The 22,629-nt window shown below is 39.8% G+C and overlaps 2 protein-coding genes across 2 annotated transcripts; one reads left to right on the plus strand and one right to left on the minus strand.

Moving 5' to 3' along the window:
* Positions 1-1,309: 1,309 nt before the first annotated feature.
* Positions 1,310-2,251, plus strand: LOC115790115 (olfactory receptor 142-like). Its single transcript, XM_030743784.1, has one exon. It carries the CDS (start codon positions 1,310-1,312, stop codon positions 2,249-2,251), a length of 942 nt encoding a protein of 313 aa, XP_030599644.1.
* Positions 2,252-14,125: 11,874 nt separating this feature from the next.
* LOC115791152 (olfactory receptor 11A1-like) lies at positions 14,126-21,779 on the minus strand. The gene is made up of 2 exons (XM_030745279.1): positions 21,756-21,779; positions 14,126-15,058 (listed from the first exon to the last, which is right to left on the minus strand). Exons 1-2 carry the CDS (start codon positions 21,777-21,779, stop codon positions 14,126-14,128), a joined length of 957 nt encoding a protein of 318 aa, XP_030601139.1.
* Positions 21,780-22,629: the final 850 nt, after the last annotated feature.

Raw genomic sequence — 22,629 nt, forward strand, 5'->3', positions numbered from 1 at the left:
ACATTGTTTACATAACTTCTATCAGAAGTAAAAACAAATCACAGGCTAGTTTGTCCTTCCTGGGATTACAGCAAATTTGTGCAACTGTGCATTTGATTGGATGTTTTCCTAACTTGTCCCTCCCTGTAACAAAATTAAATCAAAATCAATGTTCTGATTGGATGTCGTCCCCGCCAAGCCTTTTCATTTCGTTCTCATGCGTTGATGAAAGTCTCAATTAATTTTGTCATCGTTTTTATCTTTTTATGTAGTTTTAATTTAGTCATCGTCTCGTTTTCGTCATGAAAAAAAGGGTTGTTGCTGAAAACTATGACGAAAATATCTCGTCAACGAAATTAACACTGATGCTCAGTGTGTCAAAACAGCCAGAAGGAAAAGTTAATGGCGTGCTATTAACAGCTGAGTGTGTTAGGTCTTCCTGTTGGAATCCATCCTGTGTTTACAGTGCAGATAGCAAAGATTTAGATGTCTTTAGTTTGAACCAGTGAGCTCAGAGCTGAAAGTCACAGACACAGGAGGGGAGTGTGAAAGGTAATATTCTGTTATTGAATATAGATATATATTGAAGTTAAACTGTGGCACTTTTTTGAATGCAGATATTTTTGTTCTTTTCCACACTTTGAAGCAGGAAGAGAACAAGGAACACCGAACACTTCAAGTTTTCGTCACAGGATAACAGGGTTTACAGGAACTTATCAAAGATATCATCTGCTTCAGATGCTCAAAAAAATCATTTTGAAGGGGAGCTCAGTTAAGGTTGATTTTCTTGGGCCCCTTCCTGAAATGTCCTAAATCCCCTTTGTATTTTCAAAAATAGTAACAGTAGGCAGTCTTAAACATGAGTATCATGAGTATCAGATAATAAGCTCAGCCTTCTGCTGTGGGTGTCAGCTGAGGTTAGAAAGTGCAGTATCAGATTTTTAGCTCAATGAGGACCAATTCTCAATAAGAAGTAAAGATTTAAACTTAAGACTCTGTTTTGATCAATATAAATACTTTTGAAAAGGGAACGACAGGTTTGGGTTATGTTTAATATTTGTTGTCTGTATTTTATTCTAAGCATATACTCACACTGATCTTGATCTGTGCTGTTTAACAGATTTTTGTGCTGTCTTGCTCGAGCTCCTTGCTGAAAATATATATCATATAATTTTAGAGCCTTTTTCTTCTGGACTCATTTATCATTGGATTTGATGATCATGTAGCTGCAGAATTCTTTCTGACTGTACAACCAGCAGATCTGTGAGATGACGGAAACATAAAGAAAATGTGATTTCTGCACTCGGTTCATTCCTGTACAAAGAGGATCATGAAAAACTCTACACAGTTTTCATATTTCACTCTTGGTGCCTACTTTGAGGCTGGAGCTTTCAAGTATGTATATTTTCTCATTATTATGTTATATATTTCTATTATTGTTGCCAATGTCTTGCTGATTGTGGTTATCTGTGTGAACAGAAGCTTACATGAACCTATGTACATGTTTCTGTGCAGCCTGTTTGTAAATGAGCTGTATGGTAGTACAGGGCTGTTTCCATTCCTCCTGATTCAGATCCTCTCTGATGTTCACACTGTTTCTGCTCCTCTGTGTTTCCTGCAGATTTTCTGTGTGTACACTTATGGGAATATAGAGTTCACTAACTTAGCTGTCATGTCTTATGACAGATATCTTGCCATCTGCTGTCCTCTTCAGTATCATACACGTATGACTTCTAGAAAGATTGTCATGATCATTGCTCTAACGTGGTTGTGCCCTTTTCTTGGAGTAAATGTTTTGATTTCTTTGAGTGTTCCTCTGCAGCTGTGTGGGAACATCATTAACAAAGTGTACTGTGACAACGACTCCATTGTTAAACTGGCCTGTTCAGACACCACAGTCAACAACATCTGTGGAATTGTTTACACTTTCACAGGAGTTCTTCTTGTAATTTTAATTCTTTATTCTTACATGAGGATCCTGAAAGTGTGTTTTTCTGGATCCAAACAGACCCGACAGAAAGCCGTCAGTACCTGCACACCTCACCTCGCTTCTCTGCTCAACTTCTCCTGCGGTGCCTTCTTTGAAATTATACAAAACAGATTTGATATGAGGCACGTCCCAAATATGTTGCGTATTTTTTTATCATTGTATTGGCTCACGTGCCAACCACTCTTCAGTCCTGTAATCTATGGACTGACTCTGACCAAAATCCAAATTGTGTGTAAAAGTGTCATTGGTAAAATCCATCTTTTTACACTTTGTCACAACTGAACTTTTGCCATGTAATATCCAGTTAAATTATCTTTGTGCTTTAAGTATCTTTGTGATCCATGTTTGATTTGTTTTAGCTGCTAATGCTAATATTAGATGCATTTCTTCAGACTTTATCTTGAAACATAATGAGTTTAAATTTTCCACTATATAATTCTTTTTTAAAAAATCACATGCATCTATAGTATGAAAATATTAAATGACTTTAAAATTATTTAATAAATTAAATAAAGAATTGTTAAATGTAGTAATTTTTATCTTTGTTTTAGAGCCTCTTAATGTGTCTTAAAAGTAGAAGTCATTCTGCCTTCATGTTGACCTGAAAGAAAAATATAATTTTTTTTCTGCTGTTTGTTGCTTAATACAATAGTATTTGATGCAATAACTTTTTCCGAGCTGGAAAAGGGTGGAGTGCCCACTCCAGCTTAGGGACGAGTTGCTGCCCCAGATGGAGGAGTTTAAGTATCTTGGAGTCTTGTTCATGAGTGATGGAAGAAGGGAACGGGAGATTGACAGGCAGATTGGGGCTGCGTCTGTAGTGAGGCAGACACTGCAACGGTCTGTTGTGGTGAAGAGGGAGATGAGTGTGAAAGCGAAGCTGTTGATTTACTGGTCAGTCTACATCCCTACCTTCACCCATGGTCACGAGCTTTGGGTAATGAAGAATGAGATCACGAATACAAGCGGCTGAAATGAGCTTCCGCCGAAGGGTGGCTGGAATCTCCCGTAGAGATATGGTGAGGAGCGCAGCCATTCAGGAGGGGCTCAGAGTAAAGCCGCTGCTCCTCCATATCACAAGAATCCAGTTGAGGTGGTTCAGGCATCTGACTATGAATCCTCCTGAGCGCCTCTTGGGTGAGGTGTTCAGGACATGGCCTACTGGGAGGAGGCCCCAGGGCAGACCTAGGACATGCTGGAGAGATTATATCTCTCAGGTTAAATCCAGAAAAGAATTTAAAAACCTTTTTCTTACATACAAAGCCTTGAATAATCACGCCCCATCTACAGATGCAGCCACCTAATGTTGCCGCATCCAGCCAGACGTCGGCCAGCTGAAGTCCAGCTCCCAGCTGGCCAACGTCCGGCTGTCGTTGGGCTGGAAGTCCCCCTCCTTCTCCTGGGCGTATCTACTTTCCAGCATGAACACACCCCTTTCGCTCAATTGTAGACTGTCACCAAAAGGTGGCGCCTTCTTAACAAAAACGTTGAGTTCTGTGATTCAAAAAAGTTTTGGTGAAGTAGCAAGTTTTGAAAACCTAAAATAGATGCCTAAAATTTTTGTCAGTATGACCTTTCACACATTTCCATTGCGAATCACCAAAAGATTCCTTTGTTTCACTTCATCTTTTAACTAAATAAGTAAATAAATACAGTAGGTTAAAAAAGAAGCGGTGCTGTGCTGAGCCAACCCGGTCTCACGGCAGTTCGTGCAGTAGTCACGAAATTTAATCTATTGATTCGTGCTCATGAACACGAATTCCCTCTTTTTTTCGTGTTACTCGGCACGACTTCTATTCTGCCTGAAAGGCAGTGGGATAAAGTTCGTGCCTCTGAGCACGGCTTCTAAGCTGCAGTATAGTTTTTTTTTTTTTGCCCCTGTCCCCCTTTTTTCCCCCCTTTTCTTTTGAACTGGAAGCTCAGAAGCTGAATTATGCCTTTAATTGCGATCCTTAACCACCACTTTTCCTTTTGACATGAATTTCTCCTTGTTTCATTTAATGTGGGGTGCTGCTTATGGTTGTAACGATGACATTTGTGGGGCTTTTTAGGTCTAAATTTATATTTACGTGTTTATGGTTAGTGCTATATTCGGTGTCCAATTTTTTCTGTGAGTTCCGTGGTCTGAAGCCGTTTTTCCTCTGTGTTAAATCCATGAACCAACGATGAATAAATAAATGAACTACAGTACCCATCACCCCATCGGCCGTAACCATGGTCACGCGTATTCCCGTTGCTGTCCAGCTAATTGCATTAGTTCACCCGCTTCGGATGTTATCAGGTAATTACTGACTTTATTAGCGGTTTTCAGGCCCGTAGATATGGGCCAGCAAGGGCCGTCTGCACCTCGTAGTCAGTCGAGAAGGTAGTTATCGTTCTAACGGAGGATCACTGACAGAGGGATGAAGGACTACAGAAGAAGGACTACAGAAGCCATGCTCGCTGACTTCCGGCGGATGCTGCAGTGTTCAGGTAAGAGGATTTCAATGGACAGCGTTTATATAGTGATATTATTACGGCAGTGAGTTCAATAAGCACTTGAAATTAGATTAATGTGGTGTAAGAGAGCGCTGATATCCCAACTCTGAGATGCATTTGTAGAGATTATTGCGGGTTTTGCCGTCTTTGAGACGCTAGCTTAAATTTTCTGTGCAAATGTTAGCGGATATCGTAGGAAAGCGTTCACTATTAAACAATGTTATGACAGAAATATGAGCTTCTGGACTTACTAGTTAAGTAAAATGATTATTTTCAGCCACAGATTCCAAATAAATATCCCGATGAGCTTCAGTGCATCCATATTCAATATCTGCGAGTACAGTGCTTCATTTAATCTGCACTGAACTGACCCAGGGTTATCACAATGTAAAATAAAATGATACTGGTCTGAACACAGTTGCTGGATCAGGTGACCCTGAAGCCTCTCTTAGTTATGCTGCTATAGGCCTAGACTGCTGGGGAGGTTCCCGTGATTTCTTTATATTCACTGTAAACAAACCTTATATTAGCAAGTTTCTTATATTCACTATTTAAACAAAGAGCAGTCTGTTTATACTTCAGACTGCTGGCTTACTTGTGGTTCCTATGATACTTAAGAGTAGAATGGGATGCAGAGCCTTCAGCTCTTCTGTGGAAAGAGCCTTGAGGTGACTGTTGTGATTTGGCGCTATACACATAAAACTGAAAGTCTGGCTGCCTTTAATCCTCTGTGACAAACCTGAGGATCCATGAAACCTGCCAGCACCTGAGAATGAGCTGAAACTTACAGTGAAACTTACAGTGTATTACAGTGTATTACTTACAGTGTATTAGCTTCCAGACTCTGGGAATCCTGTCAGTGAGCAGGGACTGAGTCACTGTCCTCTGCTTTAAACAAACCCAGTCTCCATCTCAGGTTTTGACTCAGCCTGCTTTGGAATCACTAATCTAGAAGCATCAGGCTACTTACTTTCAACACCATAATTTTGTTACTGATTCATTAATATGTTTTACATTGTTGTTGTTTATCAGTGGAGGGAGCAGATTTGAGAACAGCAATAAGAACCACTAAATCTTTTTTTTTTTTTGTGGAAGAGGAGGTTCATCTTTAATACTTCAGGCTATATCAGCTACCAGTTTGTAAACCTGTTTAGTGCTGCAGCAACAATCAAACATTTACGCTTCATACATCATTGTAGTTTGTGTCTTTACTCTTTCAGAACTGAATTGGAAATCCAAAGGTGCTGGAAAGCTTCTTCTCCAACCCTCAAAGCCAAACTTCACCCATGAGAGCTGACAGCATGCAATCATTTTGAGAAGTGACACTCTCATAAATAAAGGTGAGCAATGATACTTAATGTGTACTTTTTGATTATCATGTTTAAAGGTTTGTCATTGCTCACAGTGGCCTTGTATTCATTAGGCATTTCCAGAACAGTATCCAGCAGTTTCTTGTGAGCTAAGCTGAATCATTTTTCTTTTAATACATGTTTAACATTCACTTGAGTATTACTTGTTGTACATAACTGTGGCTCTGAAACAAAGGCTCTCCTGAAGGAGAAGAAGAGAGCCTTTAGATCAGGAAATAAGGAGGAGCTGAGAGCTGTGCAGAAGGATCACAGAAGGAAAATCAGGGATGGAAAAAACACCTACAGAAAGAAGATGGAGGACCAGCTACTGCAGAGCAACATCAGTGGAGTTTGAAGAAGCTTGAACTCAAGTTCAGGCCACAAACCAATCCCACTCTGAGACTTAGAGTAGAGTGGGTGAACAACTTGGACCACTAGAACTACCAGCATTTTCACACTACTCCTTTTTCTACCAAGCACCTCCAAATGGCAGTTTACATCTCATTAGGCCACCTTTTGTTATGTACACGGGGCCAGTAGATCGGAATGTGTGTGGGATGGGTGTGGGGGTGGGGATGGGTTACCACTGATGACCCAGGGTCGCCAGGTGTATAAAAAGCCAGGTCACAACACATATTTCACCTTTAATAAGAACATATTTGTAATTGTGATCTCAAATTTGGAAGAGATGTTTTGTGTTCTCCGTGCTTCAGGTTCACAGCAGATGGAAGGAAACTCAAACAGCCACTAATGTAGCCGTTGTGCTGACTGTAGACTGAGGGATCTCTTCAAATTGTTGTATTCCTCCTCTTCCTCGTCACCCAGTGCTTCAGATCTTGCTGTCACCATCAGACTGCAGCAGTTATGTTATTTAGCCATGAAACATGTCGTCACCCTCCCAAAATTATGGTCTACTTTATTTTTTCAGGCTTTTCAGAAAACACAAAAAACTGAACCGAATGTTGAAAATTGAATTTAGACAAAAATAAAATTTTAAAAATGTCTTTGACCATTTTTTTAGGAGGGTGACGATATATAACCTTGTTCAGCCTGTTTAGGAATGCACTGAGATCAATAACCTAATTTCCAACGCAGATCTGGAGAAACAGCAAAAACCAACGGGACCCTACACAGCCACAGATGCTGCTCCAGAGCTAGAAGTTCTAAACCATAAACACCAACCTGGGAAACTTGCTAAGTGTGACTGGTCCAACGTAACCCCAGATACAGCCCAGCCACAGGGTGAACCAAATCTTTCAGATAATGACAACAGAGAACCAAACGCACCTCCCTCCTAAACTCACCAGCTGCACCAACCTGACATTTCTCCTCCCTGAGTTAAACAGATGAATGGAAGTTAAGTGGTTACAAACATAAAAACCACGGGTCCACAGACAGGAGCAGTGAGCTGAAATCAACACAAAGCTACCCGAGAGGCTGTATTGAACTACTATATATAATTTAATCATTTGTCCTGACTGGTTTCACCTCAGATGTTCTTTCTCCTTTTGGTAGATTTCTCCCACCTCTGTTTTGATGCCAAGAAGAAGAAGAAGAAGAAGAAGCTGCTTCAGAGAAGTGTGCTTCATGGTCTCAGTGCACAGGCTGCCAGTCACACTCACACAGCAACATGTGTTTTCACTGCCACAATCAAAACATTGAACAAAATTTATGTATTGTTGTTTAGAAATGTGTCACATTACTACATGCTAAGGTGTGTTATTACAGAAAAAAATGAGTTCTATTTTTCTGGTTTGATGATATCCCAAGCTTTTGTTTCAAAACGATTATTTTCCACTGGACAAAATATTTACTGTTACACATTTATTTCTCATAGGGATTTTTTTTTTCCATATTTCAGTCTCTGGTTCTTGAGAGTCATGGCTCTGTCTGGTCTCTGACAGAGATCCTTAAAAATATTATTGGAAAGTACCTATAAATTTTACTTTCAAACAGCTTTATGTGAATGTTGTCTTTTTATTTATAATTTTTAATATATTGATCACAGTGTAGTGTACCGTAGAGGCATCCAAAAATGATGAGACTGGGCTGCTTGTGTGTGATTTGGAAGGTTTGTGTCTGTCTGTGACTCTGCAGAGGTTAAAGCTGTGATCCAGTCTCAGTCTCTGACTGAAGGTTGCTGAGACTCTGATTAGATACACAATGTGAAGTTCACAATTCTCTAAACAAATAAAATGGTAATGACAAACATGAACATCTGTACTTATTTCAGAGACATGAATGTTTACAAACATAATATTTATTTTAAGGATTGGACTTCATAAAGCGCACTGATATTAGAGTGTGTGTTCATATTTAAATCATTTTGTAGGCTAAAAGTGTAACGGTGGACCTGAGATGGTCCAGAGAAAGTAAACACATGTTAATTGGAGTAATATCAACAACAGACTGAGACAGACAGCTGTGAAATGCGCACACAATGACGTCACCTCATTCACTGCTAGCTACACTGCTAGCTACATCGTATCATTCATGATCATCTATGTAAACAACGTTTAAAGAAGCCGCCACAGCTCTGCGGCTGTAACTGTTTCAAATCATATATTTTTGCTCGTTTGAACTCTGAGGATGTTTTTAAAACGGTCTTAAAAGGCTGTTTCTATGGTGGTTGTCACGGACGCCTCAGTAGCTTCTTAGGCTAACCTGGCGCGTCCGGTTCCTGCTGCTAGCTGTCTGCCGCAGGAAGGCTGCGTCCCATTTCAAGGAGCCGCCGCTCCGCCGTAACTGTGGCTCAAACACCACTTTATCCTTTAAGAAAAGGCCTTTTATAGCCACTGATGACACACACACACTAATGCACGTCACTGTCACAGTGTGACTTCACGAAAACCTCTAAAGTATTGTTTATAAAATGGAAAATGAACCGGGCAGGGCTCTGATGATGGAGACTGGGGCTCTGCAGCTGACGTTTCACAATCCTGAATGACTCGCTGTACATTCATATAATTAATCAGAGCAGAGTTTAGACTGCACAGTGTGCTGCGCTCACTGTTACTGTGTCAGCTGCTGCCTTCATATATGTTTGCTGCTGAGGTTTGATGAAGCAGGTGGAGGAGAGTCAAAGAAGTAAATAATAATCCACTTATTATGCAATTACTAACCCTAACCCTAGCTCAGCATACAATAACGACTGCCGGTATTATTAGTTTGAGAAGGAGTCATTTTGGTCGCAGTTTTGATTATAAAATAAAAGCGAAAATATAAACAAACAAAAAGCTTAACATTGTGAAGACTTGGAAGAACAATGTGACACTGATGAGAGGATTAGGCTTCCCAGGTCATTCCCAGGCCAAACCGGCTGGTGATCAGAATTATTTTAATTATTTTTTTACCCAGTTTCGCTGGCGGTGCAGCGCTCACAGCCTGTCCGAGGTCCCGGGCTGAACTTCAAGCCCAGCCCGTCCCTCCAGACAATACTCACCGCTCCACTATAATGACCGCTTTACTCTCATCTTTCTATTGTTTTTAATGGACAGTTCCGCTTACAATTACAGTTCAATGATGTGAGGATCCTTGGTACAGTATACAGCGGGCTGTAAATGAATGCGCTTCCACTATTACTGCTCCTCCTGGTGGATAAACAAGACATTACCACCATTTTCCCCAAATGCTATAGGGGCGTTCCCACCAGTGGCTGGAATTCCTACGTCATTAGCGGGGGATCACGTTTAGGCCAAGGTTCGGCCACGAATCGGCCAAGGACCGGCCAAGGTCGCGTCACGGATCGGCCGGAAATTTTCGGTGGCTGCATCTGTATGGATTAGGGTAGTGAAAGCTGTTTTACATACTGTAAAGATTGTGTACTGTAAATATGAATGCAGTGCAAATCAATTTAAGAAATTTTTATTCTTTTTTGCAGGAAGTCAATGAAGGTGCTCAAACGGCCATAGCAGAGACTGCGTTTGAAATCTTTGTCCTTCAAGCAGAAGGTGCAGAGTCTGGTGATGACCCCATGGATGTTGGGAGTGGAAGTGATGAGTAACTTGGACAGTGTATCTTTTGCTGTAGAGATGTTGCTGGGTCTTGTCTATGTGCTAAGAGAGGCAAGAGAGTTTATTCCTTGTTTAGTAGTCAGCAAGCATCTGCACTGCCCATGTAAAAGTAAATGCATTACATTTTTGGAAATACATTTTTGGAAATACAATTCTATTGTATTTTTTCTAATTTGTTGTGTATTCTTTCCACCCTTTAAACCAGTACTGTTAAAACACTTAATTTATTAACACTAAAAAACTATTCTTTAAGGTAACGTAATTCAATCATGGAAAGTATTTCCACAAGATTAAATTGCTTTCTTTCAGCATAAAGCAAATTTGTTAGGCTAACTTAATTTCCATGAATTGGATCAACTTAATTAAGTAGTGTAGTTATACCACTGTAAAATAAGCTGAATTCAACTAAATTTGAATTAATCTGAAACAAGTAAATTCATTTAGTTGGTCCAAAACATTACAAATTAGTTGGGCAGGCTCTATTAAATTAAATTGGGCCCAACTATAGTAAATAGGTTGAATCAACCTTAATAAATTAAGTTGAACCAACACAGGTGCTTTAAATTGGAGCAACAGAATTACATAATGCTGAAATAAAGTAATCATGTGGAAATCTTTTCCATGATTTTTTTATGTTAATCCAAAGAGTTATTTTTTTGAGTGTAGAACGCAAAACTCCGGGATGGGTGTAAGTCACTCACACGCTTTATTTGCACAAATACACAGAAATACAGGAGCTCTCCCAGCATACACCTACGTAACGGGGGAGAGACGTGAAACTAACTGGGCTTTACTCGAATGAACAAACATGCAAGACAGCAGCGGACAACCAATGACGCAACAACAAGCATAGAAAACACAAGACTTATATACACAGGAGGTAATGGACAACTGGGAAACAGCTGGGAGGGTAATACAGGAAACAAACTAAACCCAAAGCACACAGACCAAGAACCTACCAAAATAAAACAGGAAGAAACCTAACATAGTACACACAGACTAGACCTAAGGACAACACATATGCACAGGAAGAAAGAAACACAGAAACCATAATAAAACAGAACTATATAACAAGAACCTAAAACACTGGGCCACCGGACCAGGACCATGACTCTTAAATTGGGTTAATTATAATATTAAATCAGGTATGTGGATTAACTTTACCGATACTAATTGATCATTAACAGCAGAATAAAATGACGTTAGTCTAAATAATCTTTAACCATAGCAGTTCAATTCTCCAGAGCATTGTCAAAAATTAGTAGAAAACTCATAAATAAATAATTAAATCCTGTATCTTTAATGATGGGAAAATGTTTTGGGAAATCAGATGGACAAATTCTAACTTTTTCTCTTTAGTAGATGATTAATTCCTAGGAAAAGACAAAAAGAAGAAAAGGTCTGAAACTGTAATGACAGGATCAATTATTCAGCAAATAAATACTAACTGATGAACGTGTGATAATAAATATTTGTTTTATGTGATGTGCTTTAAACAGATATATTCTGAAGTTTTGTTTGCAGAATGATCACGATCTTGTGTCTCAGGCTTTAGTCCACTTGCTTGGCATTTTTGTTTGTTTGGTCTTACTGTATAGAAAAGAAGGGTGATTTGTGGAAATGAGAGAGAGCTTATAATAATTATGAATTAAGATGCTTTTCATATACTTTTCCATTCTTTACTGAAAAAAGAGAGCTGCTGTCTCTGTCTCGGCTGAAACAAATATGTCTGTGTCTATGACCTTGTTGAAGTATTAACACAGATTACAGAACTCAGTGGCTCACAAAAATATCATTGGGGAGCAACTCTGGCTTGTAATGACTTATTGTGCTTTAACATATATTATTATCATGCCATGTTGTTTGTTTTCATGTTGTTTTTAGTTTTAATCAATAGGTTATTAACCATAGGGGTATTAAATTTGTTTCACATCTGAATGGTATGAAAAAAGGAGGGAGTTTTATTATTATTTACTCAATGAATAAATGAAAAATAAACTCCAGTAAATTAATTAAAGAAATGCAATATGGGACTTATGGATTATTAACATTAGGTGTCTCCCTTGTAAGTCCCCGTTAGTAAAAGATTTAATGATTGATCAACATATTGCTTTATCCTGCCTTACCAAGACCTGCTTACAACACACTATATAACATTCATAAATTGTCATTATATATGTCCAAATTTGGGCTTCACAGTTTTTTTTAGGCAACTTGGAGATGGCTGAGCAGAAGGCTCATGATAATTTGAAATTGAGTGACCCCCTAATAGAAGATGGTTTTCACAGTTTTGGGGTATGGTACAGCCTGTTTGGAAGTGTTGTCAAGAGAAAGCATCTTCTCACTAAAGAGATCGTGGCAGCATGGCTTAGCTTTGCAAATTTGCATCTGACCAAACCACAAGATGTCTGGAACAATGTCCTTTGACACCAAAGTAGAGATGTTTGTCCATGATGCAGAGTGCCATGTTTGGAAGAAATCAAACTCAGCATATCAGCACCTCAGACCAACTGTCAGCGCGGTAGCTGATGGCTGATGATTTGGGCACCTTGCACTCAAATACTTGACTATGAACTCCTCTTTATATCAAAGTATTCAAGAGTGAAAGCTGTCTCGCAGCTAACTTGAACCAAAGTGGGCCTTCAACGGGACAATGATCATAAGCACAGCAGCAAATCTCCAACAGAATGGCTGAAAAAGAAAAGAATCAAGGTGCTGCAACAGCCCAGTCAGAGTTCAGACCTCTACCTTATTAAAATGCTGTTGTGAGACCTTCAGACAACTGTGCATAAATGAATGAAAAAGTCATACAGGAAGCCATTGCTTCAAGTTATTGCTGCTAGAAGGAGATATTTTTTTTTTTTTTATTATTGGAAAAAAAAATATAGAACTGATGACATATGTAGGCCTCACATGCTAGCACATACTGTGGATGTTATATGTACTCTTTACATCTGGAATAATATGTGATGAGTGCATAAAACTTAATTTATTAGGCTACCTAACTGCTTACAAAATGACACTACAACAATTTAAAATTCATAGTGAAAAGAGGAGAAAAACAAGTTGTAATTTTATTTCTGTTTTCAAGCCACCAGAATGGGAGAATATTTGCTGTCTTTTTTAAGCCACACTAAAGCCAGAGTAACTGTCATGGTCCTGGGCCGTGTGCCCAGCATCTTGTGTTTAGTTATAGTTTTTATATCGATTTCCTAGTTCCCTTTGTTCCTCTCTCCCCTGCGTCTGTGTTCGAGTGTCTGTCCTGTCCCTCTGTCATGTCTCTGGTCTTATGTTGTTTTTGCTGTGTTGTTCATTTCCTGTGCAGTGTGTCAAGTCTGCATTTCCGTCTCCATCTAGTTGTTTCCTGTTTTACTTTGACAGTCCTTTGTGTTTAGTTTTGCTTCCACTTTTCTCATCTGTGTAATTACATTGAGCTGTGCCCCTCATCTGTTGCCTGTGTGTATTTAAGTCCTCGGTCTGTGTCTGTTCCTTGTCATGTGGTCATCAACGTATCCCTGCTGTGTGTCACCCTGCCCGTTAGTTTTGTTTAGTGCCAACACCCGTCCAGCCCAGTTACTTGTATTCTGTGTTTCTGTCATTTGTCCAATAAATCGCCTTTAAGTTCAGTTCTGCATTCTGGAGTCCACCAACACCATGACAAGTAACTACAATTAAGATAACAAATAATACTTCCAGCAATACTTTATTAAAATAAATTCATTAAACACTGAATTTTAATGTTGATACAAAATGAGAGTAATTTAAGGAGCAAGAAAATTTTAAAAGATTTAAACTGTTCAGTACATTTCTCATAAATGGGTCAAGCCTAAACCAAGACTGAAAGAAATAATCAATGAAGATCTCGCTTTAAACAAACAATCAAAAAGTTTATGGTCTATAACATGATCAACCATGTAATTATTTACCAACTTGGATAACAATTACCTGCTTTAAGTTAAATGAATAGAGTACAAAAATAGCATTTAAAACAAGGAATACGTTAAAAGTGTCAGGGTAAGAATTTTAATAAAACTAATATTTGTTTCAGATTCAGTCTGTACAATAAAGGCTTAAATTGCAGTTGACATGGAACCAAATAATCAAAGGATTTAAGCAATAAAAAAATAAAAACGGAGGATAAATAAGGACAAATGACAATAATTCAGATATGGTGTTATGATTTTAGGTGACAACAGCATGAGCAGGCAGCCTTTATACAGTCCATGCTATAGGGGTCTGGGTTTCATTGCCCCTTACTCTCTCCCCATTTCCTGTCTACTACTTCACCATCCTGTCTAAGATTCAACATCCAGCATTTACATTTTACCAAACATTAAACTTTTACATATGATTCGGATTTTGGTCAGATTCAGTCCGTAGAGTACAGGATTAAAGAGCGGTGGGCATATGAGCCAATATATTGATAAAAAAATACGGAACATAATTGGGACATGGCTCATGTTGAATCTACTTTGTGCAATTTCAAAGAAGGCACCACAGGAAAAGTTGAGCAGAGAAGCGAGGTGAGGTGTGCAGGTACTGATGGCTTTCTGTCGGGTCTGTTTGGATCCAGAAAAACACACTTTCAGGATCCTCATGTAGGTGTAAAATGTCAAAGACACAAAGCAAGCTATTATGAGAGAAGTGTAAATAAGTCCATAGATGTTGTTGACTGTGGTGTCAGAACAGGCCAGTTTAACAATGGAGTAGTTGTCACAGTACACTTTGTTAATGATGTTTCCACACAGCTGCAGAGGAGCACTCAGAGAAATCAAAACACTGACAGCAAAAAAGGGAAATAACCAAGTTAAAACAATAAGCAAGGATATCTTGCTAGGGTTCATACGTGTGTGATATTGAAGAGGACAGCAGATGGCAACATATCTGTCATAAGACATGACAGCTAAGTTAGTGAACTCTATAGTTGCATATGTGTGCACACAGAAAATCTGCAGGAAGCACAGAGGAGCAGAAACAGTGTGAACATCAGAGAGGATCTGAATCAGGAGGAATGGAAACGGCCCTGTACTACCATACAGCTCATTTACAAACAGGCTGCACAGAAACATGTACATAGGTTCATGTAAGCTTCTGTTCACACAGATAACCACAATCAGCAAGACATTGGCAACAATAATAAAAATATATAAAAACACAACAACTGTGAACAATAAATATTTCAAAGCCCCGCTGTCAAGGTAGGCAGTGAGTGTGAAATATGAAACCTGTGATGAGTTCATTGTGATCCTCTTTGTACTTTTACAACACATCATTTAAACTGTGCTCAGAATGAACTGCATTTAAGGATCAGGATCACCCTGATGTAACCTGAAAGTAAGTCCCTCCAACTGCACTGAATCACTCCGTGTTTTATCCTTCTCACTCCAGCATTGACTATATGATACTGAGTGAGTAAACAGTATTTCAAAGTAGTAGTTTTAGAAACCAGTGGGTGTTTCAAAAAGAATGAGTCTTTTTCTTTTGTTTAATAAATAAATAAAACCGTAATCATTTAATTTAATGCATACAATCCATGTTCTGAAGGGGCCTTGTGAAGCTTTAATTGAAATGACAGACCTAATTTTAGCATAAATTTTATTGTAAATAGAAGACTTTATTGCCATTATATGTAAACATAATGAAAATTCCATTCAAGAACACACATCCAAGAAAAAGACAAACAAACCAGACAAACATAGGGAGATAAGTGTTCTGCAGCCTTGCTGTCGTCACGAGAGGCGCTGCAGTTACAAAAGATGAAAACAATAGCAAAAACACAGAGAGTTTAGGTGAGGCTCTTCTGCACTAATTACCTGTATTAATTGCACCTTTTTGAACTCATTAACTGTATAAAAGACACTCAATCACACTCCAACCTCTCCACTGTGCCCAAGACCAAAGAGCAGTCTAAGAACACCAGGAACAAATTTGTAGACATGCACAAGGCTAGGATGGGCTATGGGACAACAGGCAAGCAGCTTGGTGAGAAGGCAACGAAAAAAATGGAAGAAAGATGACTGTCAATCTTCCTCGGTCTGGGGCTCCATGCAAGATCTCACCTCGTGGGGTAAGGATGATTCTGACAAAGGTCAGGAATCAGCCCAGAACTTAGTGATGGGATGATGATGCCTAAGGGCGTAACTTTGGGTCCAACATTGGGGGTGTTAAGCTCACTGACTATTTATTCATTAATTATATAATTTACTTTTCTAAAAGGATTCAGGAGATTTTGGGTTAACCGTATCAGAAATACAGTAGAAGCCACTTAATGTTGCCGCTCCCAGCCGACTTCCAGCCGGCTGTCAGCCGGTTGGAAGTCCCCCTCCTTCTTCTGGGTGTATCCACTTCCCAGCATGGCCACACCCCTTTCCCTCAATTGCAGAGTGTCACCAAGACATGGCGCTTTCTTCACAAAAACTTTGACTTCTGTGATTCACAAATGTTTTATTAACATTTCATGCTCAACTATTTTCACTGTCTAAAACAAAGCTGCAACCAGTGGTGGAACAAGTTTTGAAAATCTAAAATAGATGGATAAAATTTTAGTCAGAATGACCTTTCACACATTTTCCAATGCACATCATGAAACATTCTTTTCATCAATTTATTTCTGTGAATGTAATAAATAAGTAAATAGTTTTGTTTTTTTAAGTAGTGCTGCACTGAACAATCTAAGCTTTCTCCCTTTTCAGTCTCCTTTTAGAAGTTTTGCATGAAGTTCCACTTTTATCAATTATAAAAAATATTTATAAGCTACCTACTAAAGGTAGCTTATAACTTTTCATCGGCATTAATATGAACACCCACCGCCTCCTCCCACTTCTGCTCCCTGGTGTCAAACCCGATTTGCATGACAGTATTGTCCCAACTGTCCTTCCACCATCAGACAGATGTGCATTCTCAGAAATGTGTACTGAAGATAATCTGACTGATACTCATGAATCCTGCTTTTTGGAATTTTTTTAAAGGCTCTTAAAAATAAACCATGAATTAATCAAAAATGGCACTTAACAATGGGTTTCATAGAGTGATGAGAACAAATTTGAAATTTTTGTTCAAATTATAGTTATATAGTATGGGGGAGCTCAGGGAGGTGCAACAGTGAACATCTACAGCTGTCTTTAAAAAAACTATGCAGGTTCTGTCATAGTTTAGGGCTGAATTTCATCCACTGGTGCTGAGATCTTGTCTAAAATCATTTATCAGCACAGAAAAGTCTCAAACACCCTAGAACTACAGTAAAAGCATGCCTGGATAGAAAAACACACAACGGAACACCATAATATCACTGACTTGTATAAGACATTCTTTTACCACTTCCTTGACATTTCACTAGTGAATGCCTTCATTCTCCACAAATAGCTGTTCACTGCAAAAAGAACAAGTACCAATGTGCCAGAAGGCATTCAGGGAGACACTGGCTGACCAGCTGATGCAGTTATGCACTCAAGGGAGTGTTCCTGGATTATCACTGTCAGAGCCATCTCAGCTATGGCCATCACAGCCAAGTGGCTCACAACACCGGCTTCGGTTCATCAGTGAGCACTAGACTGCTGGAAGAGTAAGATGTTGTGTATCTGGTTCGAAAACTGCAGTTCAGTGCTCCACATGTGACAAGCCATTGTGCTTTGTCCCAAATAGACTATTATAACCGGTGACGCAGTAAAAATCCCATGTGAGAGGGAGGGGGCGTGGGCTAGGGTAAAGCAGAATAATTGTAAATAGTTGCAGTTTGCTGTGTTTTACTGTTTTTTAAACATTACTCTGAAAACAAAAAAAAGCATTTATAAAAATAGTGTCTGACTTTTTTGACTTTTTTTGTACAATGCACAATATTGTAATTAATTTTATTGTGTTTATATATCTATATTTTTAATTAATTCACACTATCAGCAAATTTGTGTATAGCACTGGATTCCTCAGGGTAGTATCTTTCATTAGAGCCCTCAGTGATGACTGTATGTTGAAGCATTTGTTGTGTTTTAGGAAGAGACGAATATCTTTGCGATTGCACATTTCTTCAACATTTCACTAATCAAATCTCAAACATGGTCACCCTGTAGATGAGGAAACTTCGCCACCTCCAGAAAAGAGAGGTCGCATGGAGACACATGAGTGGCTGACAGAGACGGCAAAAGATGGCACAGTGTGGCGTGAGGAACAGATCAGAAGGCCTCTGCATCACAGCCCAATTGATTGTTATGCCACAGATGGAGAGCCAACTGCTTTGGCCAGAAGAAAGGTGTTGAGTCGCTTACAGAGTTTCCTCTGTTTCATCACTCTGGAAATGCTTCGGACCATTCAGGAGTGGACTGTCCAGCATGCACGCCAGACACAGCAGGGAAACTGGTTCATGGCCCTCCCTGAACTAAAGGCGTTCATTGCAATCCTCATCCTGCGAGGGATTGTCCGCCTTCCAGCGGTGCATGATGTATGGTCAGCAACACTGGGAGTGCCCGCAATCAGCAAGATTATGGCCCGAAACCGCTTCCAGGACATCATGCGGCACCTACGCTTCAATGACAAGGACACACGCAATGAACGAGTTGCAAATGATCGGTTTTCTGCAGTCTCTGACATTTGGGGGTCTTTTGTTACCAACTGCATTACCTCTTACAACCCAGGAAGGCACATCACCATAGATGAGCAACTATTTCCAACTAAGACCCGTTGCTGTTTCCTGCAGTACAGTGCTACAAATCCTGACAAGTGTGGCATAAAGTTCTGGGTGGCATGTGACCTGAAATCCAAGTACAGATGCAGCCACCTAAAGTTGCCGCATCCAGCCAGACGTCGGCCAGCTGAAGTCCAGCTCCCAGCTGGCCAACGTCCGGCTGTCGTTGGGCTGGAAGTCCCCCTCCTTCTCCTGGGCGTATCTACTTTCCAGCATGAACACACCCCTTTCGCTCAATTGTAGACTGTCACCAAAAGGTGGCGCCTTCTTAACAAAAACGTTGAGTTCTGTGATTCAAAAAAGTTTTGGTGAAGTATCAAGTTTTGAAAACCTAAAATAGATGCCTAAAATTTTTGTCAGTATGACCTTTCACACATTTCCATTGCGAATCACCAAAAGATTCCTTTGTTTCACTTCATCTTTTAACTAAATAAGCAAATAAATACAGTAGGTTAAAAAAGAAGCGGTGCTGCGCTGAGCCAACCCGGTCTCACGGCAGTTCGTGCAGTAGTCACGAAATTTAATCTATTGATTCGTGCTCATGAACACGAATTCCCTCTTTTTTTCGTGTTACTCGGCACGACTTCTATTCTGCCTGAAAGGCAGTGGGATAAAGTTCGTGCCTCTGAGCACGGCTTCTAAGCTGCAGTATAGTTTTTTTTTTTTTTTTTTTTGCCCCTGTCCCCCTTTTTTCCCCCCTTTTCTTTTGAACTGGAAGCTCAGAAGCTGAATTATGCCTTTAATTGCGATCCTTAACCACCACTTTTCCTTTTGACATGAATTTCTCCTTGTTTCATTTAATGTGGGGTGCTGCTTATGGTTGTAACGATGACATTTGTGGGGCTTTTTAGGTCTAAATTTATATTTACGTGTTTATGGTTAGTGCTATATTCGGTGTCCAATTTTTTCTGTGAGTTCCGTGGTCTGAAGCCGTTTTTCCTCTGTGTTAAATCCATGAACCAATGATGAATAAATAAATGAACTACAGTACCCATCACCCCATCGGCCGTAACCATGGTCACGCGTATTCCCGTTGCTGTCCAGCTAATTGCATTAGTTCACCCGCTTCGGATGTTATCAGGTAATTACTGACTTTATTAGCGGTTTTCAGGCCCGTAGATATGGGCCAGCAAGGGCCGTCTGCACCTCGTAGTCAGTCGAGAAGGTAGTTATCGTTCTAACGGAGGATCACTGACAGAGAAGGACTACAGACGAAGGACTACAGAAGCCATGCTCACTGACTTCCGGCGGATGCTGCAGTGTTCAGGTAAGAGGATTTCAATGGACAGCGTTTATATAGTGATATTATTACGGCAGTGAGTTCAATAAGCACTTGAAATTAGATTAATGTGGTGTAAGAGAGCGCTGATATCCCAACTCTGAGATGCATTTGTAGAGATTATTGCGGGTTTTGCCGTCTTTGAGACGCTAGCTTAAATTTTCTGTGCAAATGTTAGCGGATATCGTAGGAAAGCGTTCACTATTTAAACAATGTTATGACAGAAATATGAGCTTCTGGACTTACTAGTTAAGTAAAATGATTATTTCAGCCACAGATTCCAAATAAATATCCCGATGAGCTTCAGTGCATCCATATTCAATATCTGCGAGTACAGTGCTTCATTTAATCTGCACTGAACTGACCCAGGGTTATCACAATGTAAAATAAAATGATACTGGTCTGAACACAGTTGCTGGATCAGGTGACCCTGAAGCCTCTCTTAGTTATGCTGCTATAGGCCTAGACTGCTGGGGAGGTTCCCGTGATTTGTTTATATTCACTGTAAACAAACCTTATATTAGCAAGTTTCTTATATTCACTATTTAAACAAAGAGCAGTCTGTTTATACTTCAGACTGCTGGCTTACTTGTGGTTCCTATGATACTTAAGAGTAGAATGGGATGCAGAGCCTTCAGCTCTTCTGTGGAAAGAGCCTTGAGGTGACTGTTGTGATTTGGCGCTATACACATAAAACTGAAAGTCTGGCTGCCTTTAATCCTCTGTGACAAACCTGAGGATCCATGAAACCTGCCAGCACCTGAGAATGAGCTGAAACTTACAGTGAAACTTACAGTGTATTACAGTGTATTACTTACAGTGTATTAGCTTCCAGACTCTGGGAATCCTGTCAGTGAGCAGGGACTGATTCACTGTCCTCAGCTTTAAACAAACCCAGTCTCCATCTCAGGTTTTGACTCAGCCTGCTTTGGAATCACTAATCTAGAAGCATCAGGCTACTTACTTTCAACACCATAATTTTGTTACTGATTCATTAATATGTTTTACATTGTTGTTGTTTATCAGTGGAGGGAGCAGATTTGAGAACAGCAATAAGAACCACTAAATCTTTTTTTTTTTTTTGTGGAAGAGGAGGTTCATCTTTAATACTTCAGGCTATATCAGCTACCAGTTTGTAAACCTGTTTAGTGCTGCAGCAACAATCAAACATTTACGCTTCATACATCATTGTAGTTTGTGTCTTTACTCTTTCAGAACTGAATTGGAAATCCAAAGGTGCTGGAAAGCTTCTTCTCCAACCCTCAAAGCCAAACTTCACCCATGAGAGCTGATAGCATGCAATCATTTTGAGAGGTGACACTCTCATAAATAAAGGTGAGCAATGATACTTAATGTGTACTTTTTGATTATCATGTTTGAAGGTTTGTCATTGCTCACAGTGGCCTTGTATTCATTAGGCATTTCCAGAACAGTATCCAGCAGTTTCTTGTGAGCTGAGCTGAATCATTTTTCTTTTAATACATGTTTAACATTCACTTGAGTATTACTTGTTGTACATAACTGTGGCTCTGAAACAAAGGCTCTCCTGAAGGAGAAGAAGAGAGCCTTTAGATCAGGAAATAAGGAGGAGCTGAGAGCTGTGCAGAAGGATCTCAGAAGGAAAATCAGGGATGGAAAAAACACCTACAGAAAGAAGATGGAGGACCAGCTACTGCAGAGCAACATCAGTGGAGTTTGGAGAAGCTTGAACTCAAGTTCAGGCCACAAACCAAGCCCTAAGGATTTAGGAGACTGTTGTAGGAGGTTGGAGGAGTGGGTGAACAACTTGGACCACTAGAACTACCAGCATTTTCACACTACTCCTTTTTCTACCAAGCGCCTCCAAATGGCAGTTTACATCTCATTAGGCCACCTTTTGTTATGTACACGGGGCCAGTAGATCGGAATGTGTGTGGGATGGGTGTGGGGGTGGGGATGGGTTACCACTGATGACCCAGGGTTGCCAGGTGTATAAAAAGCCAGGTCACAACACATATTTCACCTTTAATAAGAACATATTTGTAATTGTGATCTCAAATTTGGAAGAGATGTTTTGTGTTCTCCGTGCTTCAGGTTCACAGCAGATGGAAGGAAACTCAAACAGCCACTAATGTAGCCGTTGTGCTGACTGTAGACTGAGGGATCTCTTCAAATTGTTGTATTCCTCCTCTTCCTCGTCACCCACTGCTTCAGATCTTGCTGACACCATCAGACTGCAGCAGTTATGTTATTTAGCCATGAAACATGTCGTCACCCTCCCAAAATTATGGTCTACTTTATTTTTTCAGGCTTTTCAGAAAACACAAAAAACTGAACCGAATGTTGAAAATTGAATTTAGACAAAAATAAAATTTTAAAAATGTCTTTGACCATTTTTTTAGGAGGGTGACGATATATAACCTTGTTCAGCCTGTTTAGGAATGCACTGAGATCAATAACCTAATTTCCAACGCAGATCTGGAGAAACAGCAAAAACCAACGGGACCCTACACAGCCACAGATGCTGCTCCAGAGCTAGAAGTTCTAAACCATAAACACCAACCTGGGAAACTTGCTAAGTGTGACAGGTCCAACATAACCCCAGATACAGCCCAGCCACAGGGTGAACCAAATCTTTCAGATAATGACAACAGAGAACCAAACGCACCTCCCTCCTAAACTCACCAGCTGCACCAACCTGACATTTCTCCTCCCTGAGTTAAATAGATGAATGGAAGTTAAGTGGTTACAAACATAAAAACCACGGGTCCACAGACAGGAGCAGTGAGCTGAAATCAACACAAAGCTACCCGAGAGGGTGTATTGAACTACGATATATAATTTAATCATTTGTCCTGACTGGTTTCACCTCAGATGTTCTTTCTCCT

Source organism: Archocentrus centrarchus, chromosome 13, assembly GCF_007364275.1.
Source record: "Archocentrus centrarchus isolate MPI-CPG fArcCen1 chromosome 13, fArcCen1, whole genome shotgun sequence".
Taxonomy (NCBI): domain Eukaryota; kingdom Metazoa; phylum Chordata; class Actinopteri; order Cichliformes; family Cichlidae; genus Archocentrus; species Archocentrus centrarchus.

Excerpts from the sequence above, each read along its gene's own strand:
- LOC115790115 (XM_030743784.1), top strand. The coding sequence starts at position 1,310 with ATGAAAAACTCTACACAGTTTTCATATTTCACTCTTGGTGCCTACTTT.
- LOC115791152 (XM_030745279.1), bottom strand. The coding sequence starts at position 21,779 with ATGTTCTTATTAAAGGTGAAATAT. Across the intron at positions 15,059-21,755 it reads TCTTATTAAAGGTGAAATAT|AGGATCACAATGAACTCATC; the intron begins GTGTTGTGACCT and ends AAAAGTACAAAG.